Raw genomic sequence first — 14,919 nt, 5'->3', positions numbered from 1 at the left:
GCTAGCAAGATTAACAGTTTAAATAAACAACCTTATACATGTTATGGAAATATTATTAAATCATCATCATTATGGTTGAAGAGATTTCAAATGAGTTGGAGTATTCAGTGAGGAAGGAAGCACCCAGGCCAAGCGGATCTTGTCCTCAAGTCCTGAAAAGACCATCAATGGTCTGAATCAAGATTGCTTCTTAAACCTTTTGTAACATGTTTATTTGTAATACTGTAAGCCACATTGGGAGCCTTGGTCAAGGCAAAAAGGCAGTATATAAATGCAATTAAATAGACAGACAGACTATAGCCAAGATAGTGTAGGCATAGCCACAATAAGAAAAGTGGGGGGAGAATTAGGATGCAGCAACTTGTAATTTTATTCACACAGCTGCTTTTAACCTGTTCACCTCAAAATATTTGCGCCAATAACCCCTAGTTTATGCAGCAGATGGATTGCTGGACTAGATGGCCCCTTTTTACAACTCAGCAGGGCTCTTCTTGGGAATATAACAAGCCTCCTCTCATGATCAGTGAGAAGGGCTCCAGAGTGGGCTATGGGGAAGGTGGGTTAAACCTACTTTCCATGCAGACGATAGCTCCCCACACGCCTAGACTCCCTGCACACCCAAGCAGCGGGGAGGGTCGGGTGCCAGGAAGAGTCTTCTCAGGCCCCAGAAATACTATGCACTGTGAGTGCACAGTGCATCATGAGCATCCCCCCTCTCCTGCCTGGACTCCCCACAGTCTGACAGCCGTGGATCAGAAAAACGGGGTTAAGGGAGCACTCGCTCTCTTAACCTCATTTTATTGGGTGGCTAGTTAGGTGGGTTTGCCACCGTGTTGCCACTGGGATTGGCCCGGTGCCAGCGGTTTACACATGTGTATATAGCCTCAGAGTCTTCTCTGAGCACCAGTGAACTCTTAACCATCTCAAAAAGAATGATAAAGGCCTAGTCTACACATGTACAGAGTTGAAAATGAAGTTTTCAACTCTGTACATGCTGAGATAGAAAATTGGGCAGTACCACTTCAAACTATACCAGTTTTGTCTTGTTTCTGAATACTCCTTTATAAAAAAAACTCCTTGCAAACAGATCACCAGCAAGTAGTAAAGTCTGTTGTACCACCCCAACATCCTATCTTCTCATTCCCACCTAATTCTTCAAGATGCGTAGAGACAAAATTACTTAAGGAATTAAAGTTAAGCAGTTGCTTAAGTCGCTCTAAATATACAGAAACATGCTTGTTTCTGTATATTTTTGCTACTCCAATAAAGAGGGAAGTTAGAATAAATTGGTTTTGAAATACAGTTTTTAGCCTACCTCTTCCATTGGTATGACTTGAGCATATCCACCCCCTGCTGCTCCACCTACATAAAAAAGGAAATGCTAATGTTGTATGAGCAAAACATTCTGAAGTGGGCCTGAGCAAATCAGTTAAAAAGTAAGTATCAAATGTGATAGTAAACAGCAACATTTTGATGTTCTAATGGAAATAATTCAGAAATCAAGAACAACCAGCAGCCCCAAAAGCACATGTAATATTCTTAATGGTGAATGCTGGAACTGCCTTTAACAAGAAAATTCTGTAAAACAGTCAATTGTCATGACTATCAATATGGTGGAAGTGGGAGACCATCAGGCTTGAACCTGACTATGATCCTAATCTCCCTTCATCCTACAATGCCTTTCAGGAAAAGCATTCTCTTTCAGGTCCAGTTCCACATTTGTGAAACAGCTGCTTATAATATTGGGTTCTTTGTATACATAAAGATCTATATAAATTATTAAGCATCATACATTCTGGATAAACCTATTTTTAAAACCCCATAGAATGCAATATACCTACTTCACTGGCATTTTTAACTCAAACAAATGGTCAAGAAGTAGTACCTGTAATGTCTCATAAAATGAAAGAGTGAGCACCAAGTACCTTTAACACCAAAAGTAGGTCCTTGAGAGGGCTGCCTCAAGCAGGCGAAGGAATTCACTTTAAGGTGAGCAGTCAGAGCTTGAACCAAACCAATTGTCACAGTGCTTTTCCCTTCTCCAAGAGGGGTTGGTGTAATCCTAACAGTATAGAAAGGTGAAAAGACTCCCATCAATAGGCCAGCAAAGGTCAGTATAATCAAGGATATAAGTTACTGATTACAACCAAATGAAAAATAGTTGTACAATTGATTTCAACGCAATGGGTCACATAGCAACTACGTTAGTCATGGTTAATTCCCTCTAAAATGAATGGGACCTAAGTTACTCCTGACTAACTTGTTCCATTCATTTCAATAGTGCTTGTTCACTAAACTAGTCAGTATGTGACCCACTAATTCTGTTATGAAAAAAGGAATGTCACTTCATTCACATACATTGCACTTCCACCAATGATATAAATGTGTCTTCTGTTTTAAGCAACTGACTTGAGCAGAGGGGAAAAACTGCTTGGACAACTCTCTGAAGACTTGAAACATACACTGAATTCAGCACAGATTTACATTTTAAGGCAAAAACCCTTCCAACTTACTTGAAAACCCATTTTTCAAAACATGAAGGTCATAAAATGAGTAATCTTATCTAGTGTTCCATGGGAACCATTATTTCCAAACTGTTCCAAGCATGACTGGGAGAAAAATTACATTTTGTAGAAAAGCATCACTTTTCTTGGTAAGGAAATAACATCAGTCTTAAATTATAATTGATATTATTAACACATCCTCCAAGCCCCATGGCAGTATGATTTTGATCACATATGGATAGCTTTCCATGTGACCAGTGCTCAAGAGCATGTAATTTGAAGCTGATGACTATTTGATTTCATTGTCAGGCCCAATCCTCTTCAAAAATATAAGGGGCTGATTTTCATTATAAGAACATGGCCATAGCAATCTGTGAATCCCCTTATACCTAGGGCTGCTGCTAATGTGTACGTGTGGGCAGAAGGAAGGAGGAATAAGAACTTGGCTTAACACTTCCAACAATACAGTACAGTGAAGCCATCTTCTCCCCATGACACAGTTTGGAGACACAGAGATCTCCCAGTTTCCTGTCTACTGATATCTCTGAGACAACAGTAATCACATGGAGACTTGCAAGCCACATTCTGCCTCAGCAATTGCTCTATCCCTGCTCCCACCCACGCCAAAGAAAGCATAAATGCTTCACTGTTTTCAACAATCTTCATAGGTAGGGATAAATCAACAGAGTGAATGAATTATACCCAAATCCAAAGCACTTGACATGTGGTGGCCCTCGAAGATGACTCAGAAACTTCAAGTGGTGTAAAAACACTACTGCACATCTAACTATTTGCTTCCAGGCCTTCAAGGGGCTGATTTTAGTCTCTTTAGTCTTTAAATAGCTAGGGACCCTCATGACTTAGTGGCCACCACCCCTTACTCCCAGGTGAAATCTTGTAAAAGGTTTTTTTCATCATTTCATCCTTATAGCAAGTCATGGTTGTAACAGCTAGGACCCATGCTTCTTTGGTTTGCAGCTCCAAAACTATCAGTCTTTTTACTGAAAGGGTTAGAAGAGCTACCTCTTTACTGAGTTTTTGAAGAAGTTATAAAACTCTTTTATCAAGCCTCTGGCTGTTTCTCCCCCATGGCATTTTAACCTATTATGGTTTTATATTTGCTTCATATTTGTTCATAGTTGCAAATTAAGTATTCCTATAGATTAACTACTGAGCAATTTAGTCTGGATGCTGCTCAATGTTTTTGTTACTTTTACTGGCGGACACCCTAACTAAATTACTCAACAGAAGTTCTACTGAAATTAATAGGACAAGTTAGTAAAATGAATAACTTGTCCTATTCATTTCAGTGGGACTTCTCTTGAATAATTTAGTCAGGATGTCAGCCACTTTTACAAACCAAGTTGAGCTGCCATGAAAAGCAGAATAAGAGAATTGCAAATAAATAAAGGCAAGTTGAAGAACCCTGGGTTGCTTATAGGCAGAGGCGTATCTAGGGAAAATAGCGCCTAGGGCAAGCACTGAAATTGTGCTCCCTGTCCAAACATCTGACACCCATCTTTCAGATAACTTTACCTTAATGTCAGATGAAAAATACAAGTCAAGCTTGTTAATCTTTTAATATTTCAAAAACTATTTAGCAGTGGACGTAGCCAGACCAAAAAAGGCTGGAAAACTACAAATTTCAGTATGCTGGGGCTCATGAAATACCCAAATATTATGCGGAGGTGTACTTGGAAAAACTAAATAGAAGTGCCTGTCTAATTCTCGTAGCATCACGATTACATAAACTATAAAAATAAATGGAGAATTTGACTTTCCCCAGATACTCTGAAAATAATTAAGGAAGAATTTTACTTTCTTGATTATAAAGCATTTGTGACCCCAGCAGTTCCAGTTCCAGAGGGGGTAGAAACCAAGGGGGATTGGCAACACTTATATCCCCAAATCTAAGAGCCCAAATTGAGGAAATCCCCTATTATGAAGACTGGGTGTTAGCAGTATTATTAATATTTGCCAACTGTAGGATATTATGTGTTAATGTTTATTTACCTACTCTGTATGGTGGTAAGCAGATAAGAGCACATTGGAAGGCAGTGGAGTCATATCTTGCACGTTTAATTTCTCTATACCCTTCAGCCTCCCTCATACTGGGAGGAGACTGCAATGCAAGACTGGGAAACAATGGTTCATGGCCATCTAACAAATCAACTCTGAGTTCTTCAGAATTAATTACCAACATTTACACCTTACCCCGCCTTCTTTTAGACAAGATAGGTAATCTTGCAGGCCATATGTTTCTTCGGACCATTAATAATTTAGATCTTTTTATATTAAATGGTGCCATAAACGGAGACTGTCCGGGCCAATATACCTTTTCTTCAGGAGGTAGGCACTCAATTATTGATTACTTTGTGTCCTCCCAGGATTTTCTGGAGAGGATAATAGATCTCAGAGTTGAGGCGAGGCCAGAAAGTGACCATCATCCTCTTATTTTATCTTGCATATTAGCAGCTTCTGATGTCAAAGATTCACTGGACAATTTAAACATGGATGCTAAAATTAATACAAATACAGCCCGGCAAAAGATCAAATGGACACAAAGATCTGCCCAGATAATAAATGAGTGGTGTGGCTCTGAAATAGGTGGGAGGATATGTGATTATTTTATAGGTCAGCTAGGACAGACCGACCATATATCTGATATGGATATGACTCAGGCAACAGTTAAGCATAATGAGTTGATGACAAATTATGAGTATTTGATCCGTCAGCTTAGGCCACTGCTGAGAAAATGTGGTGGGGGTACCCAGACTAGAAGTAACAAAAAATGGTTCGACCAAGAATGTATTGCGGCTAAGAGAGCCTTAGTCCAATTAGCAGGTTTCTTCAAACAAAACCCGTCCCTCATCTTACAGCAACAATTAAAGGAAAATAAAAGGCAATATAAATCTCTTCTAAGAGTTAAACAGGAAAAGGATATGAAAGAGCGATGGGCGGCAATTATAAAAGCTGTTAGAAATAATGATTCAGTTGGATTTTGGCGGCTAATTCAGACGCAGGCATATTTACATAGATCTATCCCCATCTCCCCTGAACAATGGGTGAACCACTTTACAATGCTTTACAGTGAGTCCTCCTTTTACCCGCAACTAGATATCCCCCGGACCTCTTTACCTTATTGGTCCCCGGTAACTTTAAAGGAAGTGAAATGCTTAATCGGCCAACTTAAGAAGGGCAAATCTCCGGGAAATGATTATATCCCTCCAGACTTTTTGATAGCAAACAAAGATTGGTGGGTGCCAATCTTAGCTGCACTATTCACCTATATAGACCAAACAACCCACATCCCCGCTGATTGGGGCCTAGCGGTTGTTGTTCCGATATATAAAAAAGGAGCGCAGGATGACCCTTTGAACTACAGGCCGATAAGTCTCCTCAGTGTCATCAGTAAGCTGTACACTAAGCATTTGTGCCTCAAACTTTGTGAGTGGATGGACCAGGAGGACATTCTGGAACAAGAACAGGCAGGTTTTAGACCTGGGAGATCAGTGATGGACCACTGTATTGTGCTTCAATATTTAATAGAAAAATATGTTTGCACCAAGAAAATCCCATTATATGCAGCTTTCATTGATTTCCAGATGGCGTTTGATTCCATCTCAAGAGGTATCCTTTGGTCTAAATTATTTAACACGTCAATTGACAAGAGATTATTACTACTATTATATAGGCTTCATGAAAACTCAACTCTCTGCGTCCGCCTCAGCCCTGCTGGTCATCTCTCAAATAAGATTCCAACAAATAAGGTAGTCAGACAGGGCTGCATTTTAGCACCATTTTTATTTAACTTTTATGTGAACAATTTAATTCAGTGTCTACAACAAACAGATATTCATGCACCCAAGCTATCAGATAGACACATACCAATCTTAATGTACGCTGATAACGCAGTGATTCTGTCTCAGAGCAGAATAGGCTTGAAGAAAGCCTTGGATGTGTTGGTTGGTTTTTGTAAAGAAGAACAGATAGTAATAAATTATACTAAAACGAAAATAGTTCGTTTTGGTAAGGGTAATCGAAGTTATAATTGGTCAATTGATGGTCACAAAATAGACCAGGTCAAGCAATTTAAATATTTAGGGATGACCTTTCAGTCTAATGGCTTCAAGAATGCTCACATTAGCTCAATGGCCGAAGTGGCTAAGCGCAATATTGCAGCAATAATGAGATTTTTCTGGTCTAAGGGGGGGAATTATATCCCGGCAGCAATCAAACTTTACAAAATCAAGGTGGTTCCCCAAATACTTTATGGAGCCCAATTGGGGATGTATGCAAAATTTGGCGAACTAGAAAAAATCCAAACGGGTTTCTTGAGGAAGCTATTTGGTGCCCCCAACTGTGTGTCCAACGCAGTGATCCGCTCAGAAGCGGGCATTCTCAAACTGGAGTCCAAGGCCTGGATGTTATCAATCAACTATTGGATAAAACTGCATCTTTCCCCAACAGGATTAATTCCTAAATTACTGGCAGCAGAGCCACAAGCATCCTGGTGCAAGGAAATAATGCACAAGCTTTCCTGCTGCGGATTATCTCCCGCTTTACTGTTGGAGGCTGGTACGACTACAGCTCGCAAATTGGTGCAGCAAAGACTGGTCGATATAGAAATACAAAATGAGAGGGCTATTTTACCTCAATTTTACAAATCTGTACAGCTAAAGACAGACTTAAGCCCAGCTACCTACTTGTTTATGATTACTCAATGCAGCCATAGGTGGGCTTTCTCTACGGCAAGGTTTAATGCCTTCCCTTCAACGCTTTTATATGGGAAGTACAACAAATTGCCCTATGAAAAGTGCATATGTCCTTGTGGCCAGGAGATCGAGTCAATGGCCCATATTTTATTAAAATGTCCACTTTACCAGGATGTAAGGCAGCAATTAATCCATCCCTTGCTAAATAATTCGAAGGGGAAAACTGGGGATCTTCTTTTAAAGTACTTATTAGCCGATGAAGATTCAGTATCTCCAGAACAGTTGCTAAGTACTGTTATGTGGCTTTTAAAATAAGAGTTTCAAACTCATGAGGGTATTCTTCTTTTTTTTAAAAAAAACGTGCCATTTGTGTGTGTGTGTGTGTGTGTGTATGTAATAATATACACTTATTTTAAATAATATACTCTTATTTTAAGGATTTTATGTGATTTTGAGTTTTTAATGACTGTACATTTCTCTTTTGGTCACTGACCGTAAATAAATAAAGTATGTCTGAAAATAATTAAACAATATGCAGAGTAAACAGTGTCACTGCTTGGAATATATTCTAGTATTTCAGAAGGACAGTTAAAATGAGAGAAAGAGAGCAAGAAACTCCCAGTGGCCTTAATACTAAGGATTTTACACTGATTCAGAGACAAACTCCCCATTAATAGCCATATTATTAAGACATCACATTTGACTCACTTATCACAAGAAGCAAAGTAAGAGCAAATGGATACAATCTTAGCTCATAAACTTCAGCTCAGTATTCACAAGCCCTGATTCTCTGTACATAGTGCCAATCTGAATATGTGTACAGTGACTTATATTATATATATATATATATATAGTTTTAAAAAATTACCTGTAGCCCCTTCGTGGGACTTCCTAAAGGCTGTGGGGGGTCTGCAAAGTTTCCCCCTCCTCCCAGTGGCCTCTAGGGCCTCACAGGCACCATTTGAGCATGTGCGGTAGTCATTTTTAAAAATATTTTTGTTTTTTAAAAATGGCTGCTGAAAACAAAATGGCTATTGTGCATGCTCAAATGGCCTCTGTGAGGCGTGGCATGCCCTAGGGCCTCACAGAGGCCATTTGAGCATGCCCAGTGGCCATTTTGTTTTTGGTGGCCATTTTTTTAAAAAATTAATTTTAAGAAATTGCGCCCCCCTTCAAGTGGCGCCTGGGGCACGTGCCCTGCCTGCCCCACACTAGATACGCCCCTGCTTATAGGGTTGTCCAATTCAATTCATGTGTGAATTGATTTACACCAAGTTGGGGTGATTTGCGTAACTCGAATGAAAATCAAATGTCCCTTAAAATAAAGGGGCTGATTTGACGCAAATCAATTTGTGATGCAAATCAATTCGAGCGGCCATTTTGGCAGGCTTTCCCCCCTTGCTGATTGATCCCCCCACACCCAGGATCCTATATGTTTTTTGTAGGAAGGTTGAAAAATTTGTTAAATATCGCCCGCTTGCTGATTTCTTTTGTGATTTGGGTAGTAAGTAGCATCCATCATGCCCTACCACCCAACCCACTTTGGTGTCCCTAGGACCTACCCATGGGAAACAATTGGTTGTTTTGAGTTCCCCATTGTTCCCTATGGCTGAATCATAATTTTTTGGTAAATTTTCAAATCGATTTGTCGAATTGGCCAGCAGGCTTGATTTGAGGTTGAATCAAATTGCAAAAAATGATTCATTCACACCCCTAGTTGCTTACTAAGGATAGTTCCAATAAGCCTGGTAGTACAGGAATGGCTTTCTTGAATTCTTCTGATAGCACTGATGTGAATGTGTACTTCAGAACAATGGTATTCATACTTGAATTGCCCAAATCCTAGTGATTCATTCTGAGCTATAGCCATGAATTATATATAGTATGATGGATGTTTAATTGGGCTGAAATTACAACGTTTTACAGTTTGAATTGTATCCAAATTACTAAAAGTGCAAAAAAGATTGTGGAAGAGGATTTCCCTTTCACTTGCTGCATCTCTCTGCACCATTCTTGCGGGTCAGGTGACCCTTGAGAACAGGATGGAATCTGACATGGGGCCTGAAGTGGAAATCAGCCCAAACTGGATTCTACTCATGGAACTTGCCTCTGTCTGATGTTGATTGCCATCTTGTTCCCAAAAGTTGGAACAAACAAAAAACCAATAAATCCCATTACATGTTATTTCATTTATCACTTTCGGCTTCTAGATCTAATAATAATCTGTGTAACAGAATATATCTTAATTCTGACTTTGAGTAGAAAGTTCACTATGGGCATCCTAGATTCAGTTAGCAAGATCTGTGGACTTGAAATAATCATATATGCTTCTCCAGTGTTGGTGAGAGAAGGACAGCTTTTGAGGATTGGAGGTGGAGGGTATGGATTCACAGAAAGGTACGAAGACTTGCTCTTGGAAATATTCAAGATTAAATTCACACGTATTTGTAGAGATTACTTTTATACCTTACACATAACAAAAAATATTTAGCTGCTCCTAATGTAATCATATAAGGTCTGAAACATTAAGGATGCTTCTGATGTCTATCCTGCACATGTGTATCCAAATTACGCATGCGTGCGCGCACACACACACACACACACACACACACACAAATGGAGTACAACAACCCTGTATCTTGCATGGGACAAGTCTCCTTCCTTCACCACTTTCCACAGTATCTTTCCTAAATTATCATACAGTCATCCTCAACAGCTCAACTAAAATCGTTTCTGATAGACATGACCTCAGAGCATACATTTCTCTGCACTCTATGCAGATAACTTGCATCAGGCATCAGTGTACAATCACTTGAGTCCAGATTCTTTGTAAAGCTTTAAATTATATTAAGTTCTGTCAGCTTGTAGATGTTCCAATCCATCAACTCATTAATTTCTATGTCTATAAAATACACACATGTACATACACACATCCTAAAGTTGAACTATGATGAATGATTATGAATTTCTCTAGAAAAATTTCAAAAGCACTCAGAACAATTCACTTCTCTGTCATCAGCCAGAGGAAAATGAAGTAAAAACAGAAATAAACAAAAACAAAATAAAAAACAAAAACACAAGACTATGTTTTTATTCAAATCGCCCCCACTCAATTTCTAAGAAAAATGCTTGCCAAGATATGCTATACTTAACTATTTAAATCTGTGATACTTTAGTACTTGCAGTGAAATCAGCAGTTTATTTAAGGTATGTGACATTAAGGATTACATTTTCATTCCCAGGGATATACAAGCATTCACGAGCATGCTAGCCAAAAGGGGTACCTCCTCTAGCATGACCTCCTGAAGACTCTAGCTAGAAATCCACCTCTAATTAGAAACATCTTTCCCTCAATTACAGAAACTATGCAAAAGGTCCAGCTGTCCTCTGTATGCCTCTGGTGAGAGATGAAATCTGAAATATTTGTTTTACAGATTATTGTCTTTTTTGGGGGGGAAACACACCTCAGTATTTTCCCCTGAAATTGCTATGAAACAACAACATGCTTTCCTGTGACAACTGCCAACAAGGGTTAGGGGGCCCTCACTCAGTGGTACATGGAAAACGTTTCAAGTTCAGTTATCAGAATATCAGTTGAAACGGTTAAGCAGCAAATGCTGGGAAAGACCTCTGCCTGAGATGCTTGAGGGCTGCTGCCAGTAGATAAGACAATTCTAGGCTAGATAGACCAATGGCCTGACTCAGTATAAGGCAGCTTTATATGTTCAAAGCAGTGGAACACATATTCTCATAAGCACAGAGCTCTTAACTATGGTCAAGAAAACCAGGAGGCTGACCAAAAGTCTTCTCCAATCTATCCGGATGCGACAGAAAGATGTTGTTGACAGGAATTAAGCCTGCAACAGATTTTGAATTTGGACTACTGGAGGTCAGCTCATCCTATGGACCCAATAACTCACAGAGAGTCAAAAGAAAGTAATCTTAAATGTGGAGGTGCTCCTGAAAATAGCAGTGGATCTAGCTCCTCCTCCTTCCTTCACGACACCTGCAGATCCTACTCAAGTCCTAATGCCACCAGTTCCCCCACCAACCCAAATCAGCAATGGCATGGAGTAGGGAAATACAAAGTGTCATGCTACAGGACTCTGGTAAGTTCTACTAGACATTACAGAAGACAAAGACAGACATGGGATTCTAATTTTCAGTAGTAGCCATGATGTTAGCTCAACATGTAGTCAAGCCCCATAATCTGACCGAAGGAAGAAACCGCAAGAAGACAAGTCAGACTCATGTGAGCGATCTAGAAGCCATATGGGCTTGAGTAGCAAATCTGCTTCTTTGGGACTAATTGGTTGGATGTTTTGACTCCTCAGAGACACGTGTTGAGGGAGGGTGTCTAACCACATTCTGAATACTCATGAACTCTTCCTCTCCCCACCCCCATATATTCCTGCTGCACTGTCCTGAAATACAGTACAGATTCATTATTACTACTGAATTTTTAGTTTTCTGGCAATGTGCACTGGTACAATATATCCTATCCCTGTTTATCTTCTGTGAAAACATACACAAGGCCTACTGTAAATTGATCATAATGAGGAATAGAAAAACAAACAAACTTTTCAGTATTATGGAAATTGTCTTATTTTGCCAGGAAACTGGTGACCTCTTGAGATAAGGAAAATGGAAGAATGATAAAGAGACACCTTCATTCTGAAATTATTAGGACACTTCAGAAGGAAACATAATGATTTACTCTACTGAATGTGTGTAAAATTTTGCACATGAAATTGAATTTCATTTTTTCATTGGGTCAAAACACAAGGCTTCATTCCAAAGAAGACCTTTCTAAAAATGTACAAGAGAGCTAAACTTAGCCCTTGGCAGCTAGTCTTCTACAATTTAAACAGTTAGTGTCCTAAAATATTCCAGTTGTATTTTTTTTTAAGTGGCGTCTGGAAGGATATCTTCTCTGGGGAAATATTTAGGCACCCCCACCCCCCACTGGCTGCTGAATCGCCACTTTGCGCAAAACAAGTGTTTTCCAGCAACAGTCACATGCATAATCTGTAGTAAAGCTATCAGGAGCCATGGGATGTAAAAAAAACCCAACCCAACTAGTGTGGTCCTTTTGGTGATTTGATGGTTAGTGTTGGTTCAAGTTGAGTGTTTGAACCCTGCGAGACCTGGGTTCAAATCACCACTTTGCCATCAAGTTCAGTGGTCACTTTTGGCCAGTCATCTTTTTCAGCCCAATCCATGGCACAGGATTGTTGTAAGAATAAGAGGTGGGGGGAGGTCATATGCACACCCTAAATTCCAGATAATGCAGCTATGGCCAAGTTTACTGGCCACTGAAAACTGGGCCATAACAAAACACAAAAACAAAGAAACTGCGCTTTCTGTTTTCCATGGACCATTGAACAAATTAATGGGAAGAAATTAATACAAATGGAAATTAATGGAAGTGTTCAACTGGGCTAAATTTTTAGACAAACTGCACATGAATATATCTTAGGTAACCCAAGGAGTGTACACAAAGCATCATTCCCAGTTTTTGCACTACTAGTGGCACTGTGGATGCAGTGGGTGGCACTCAGTGCCAAATTAGTGGATGGATATACAGTGAAATATTAAGCAGCTAAAGCCCCTTAAGTGAACAAGCGGCCATTCATAATTTAGAACAGTGAGACAAGGCAGTGGTTTTAGAGGCAGGAAGGGAAAGCTTACAAAGCACCCCACCTGGCATGCATCACTTGTGTCTGAAAACAAAGTTGCTGCACTGCATCTGTTGCTTGTGTTGGAATAAGCCTCGCACTGATATATGGCTGCAAAGGGCTTATCAATTGCCAAGGACCTTTCAAGTAGAAAATAAATTTTGTTACTCCAAGTCCATCCTCAGGTAAAATGGTTCAAGAAAGAAAACAAAGAGTTGAAAAATAACTCAATTCATGAGTAGTAGCAGTAGTTAGCCTTTCATAAAAACTAGAGAGAGGTAATATGGCATGTCAGCTTGGGGTTCTGAGCCTAAGGGCCTAACTTCTCATTATGTACAGATACGTGTAACCAAACCCTGACAGCTTTATTATTATTTCTTGTTTGCACAGTCAGACATGTGTTATTGACTGGTTTGTTTTATCCAGAGATCGAGTCCTTCCCAAGACCTGGGATGGCTGAATTTTATTGTCAATTGTTATAGATATCGTCGCAGAATATAAGCTGTTCCCAGTAAAGCTGCTTTTTGTAACTGGCTGATGTCACCATCTGTGGCCCCTATGGTGTTGAGGTGCTCTTCAAGTTGTTTTGGAACTGCAACCAGGGTGCCAGTTACCACTGTGATGATGATGATGATGATGATTAGAAAAGCCTCTTTAGCAGAGGCTAATTTGGAGAGGTGGATGTGTGCTGAATCCTTTCCTTACTCATTTCTCCCCATCTGCTCCTACCCCTTGTGAGATTCCAAATGCCCTCACATTTGGAATAGCAGTTGGCAAGGGACAATTTGGAGGAGAGAAATAGATGTAGGGATAAGATTAAATACCCCATCTATGCTTGCATTCTCTGCTCCAAATCCCTAAATCCACCCACCCCACTCTACCCCAATGTGGTGCATAGTTATGCCCTAAGAGAGGCACCGAAGTGGTCAGTGTCAAGTCATATTAACCAGAGAAATATAATTTACAGCTAAGCAGGTTGTGTATGACGTACACAACTGGACAGCAAAAGGAATAAAGCATGCTGTGAGTTACGGGTTCTCAGTGATGCTAGGGAAGAATACAAGTTCTTAAAACTAAGAGCCAAGCCCAAGAAGAATCTTTGCTGAAAAGGAAGAACTTTGACTTTTGAGAAAGAACTATGTTGACAAAAGCCATCTGGCATTTTTGTATTTGAGTATAACTTAATCCCAACAGAAACACTTGTCAACAAAGCTGTATCTAATCTGTGCTTTATGAGATGCACTATTGAAGCAAGGACCTGTAACAGCTCAAGGACAGTGAAGGCTGTAAAAATGCTGTTCTTCTAGACCTTGATGAACCATCATATTGCATAGAGGCAATCTTCTCTCGTGGCCATGCTTTGGAAAAATGAGCTTTACTCCCTACAGCTCTGTTAATAAGCAAATATATGCCTTGTCACTTCCATTGCGTTTTGGGATTTAAAAAAAGTTTGCTTTCCAATCAGATTTAGAAACACATCTGAATGCCAAGTTATTTCAATTTCTAATTCACAGAACTATTTTTGTTTGTGCCCTAATCTGTCTCTTGGCTTAAGTGCTCTGTGTGGGCAGCCACGTTCAATTGCTAGGTTGTACACTACTGGCAACCAAATATAGTTTATGTAAGGAAGCTGCCTTATACTGAGTTAGACCATTGCTCCCAATTTGTTGCCAGATTTGGCTTATTTGAAGCCAAATTTTGGGTTACGGCCCATTTGACCCACGAGTATACCCCTTAGGTTCTGGCAACAACACCAGGCCTGTTCACTTTGGGCCCCCAGCTGCTTTTGGACTACAGCTCCCATAATCCCCAGCCAGAGTGGCCAATAGCTAGGGATTATGGGAGTTGTAGGCCAACATCTGCAGGAGGGCTGAAGTCGAACAGGACTGGTCTCCATGGACTGACAGTGGCTTCTCCAAGGTTTCAAGCAGGAGTCTTTCCCAGCCTTACCTACCTCTATCAATGGCTACTAGTCTGGTGACTATAGGCCACCTACAGCTTCAGAGGTAAGATGCCTCTAAA

At 40.0% G+C, this 14,919-nt stretch overlaps 1 protein-coding gene across 2 annotated transcripts in view; it reads right to left on the bottom strand.

The window, feature by feature from the left end:
- The window catches only part of MTHFD1L (methylenetetrahydrofolate dehydrogenase (NADP+ dependent) 1 like), a 226,496-nt gene that overhangs the window by 166,615 nt on the left and 44,962 nt on the right, over positions 1–14,919 (bottom strand). For both annotated transcript variants that reach the window (XM_053292356.1, XM_053292364.1), the window contains 2 exons: positions 1,926–2,062; positions 1,316–1,362 (listed from right to left, as the gene is read on the bottom strand). In XM_053292356.1, the coding sequence (XP_053148331.1) occupies positions 1,316–1,362; positions 1,926–2,062 (184 nt within the window). The remainder of the gene's footprint in view (positions 1–1,315; positions 1,363–1,925; positions 2,063–14,919) is intronic.

This window comes from Hemicordylus capensis, chromosome 1 (assembly GCF_027244095.1).
Source record: "Hemicordylus capensis ecotype Gifberg chromosome 1, rHemCap1.1.pri, whole genome shotgun sequence".
In the NCBI taxonomy this organism is placed as follows: domain Eukaryota; kingdom Metazoa; phylum Chordata; class Lepidosauria; order Squamata; family Cordylidae; genus Hemicordylus; species Hemicordylus capensis.
The sequence above is the reverse complement of the archived record's forward strand: the minus strand, read 5'-3'. Positions and strand labels throughout refer to the sequence as shown.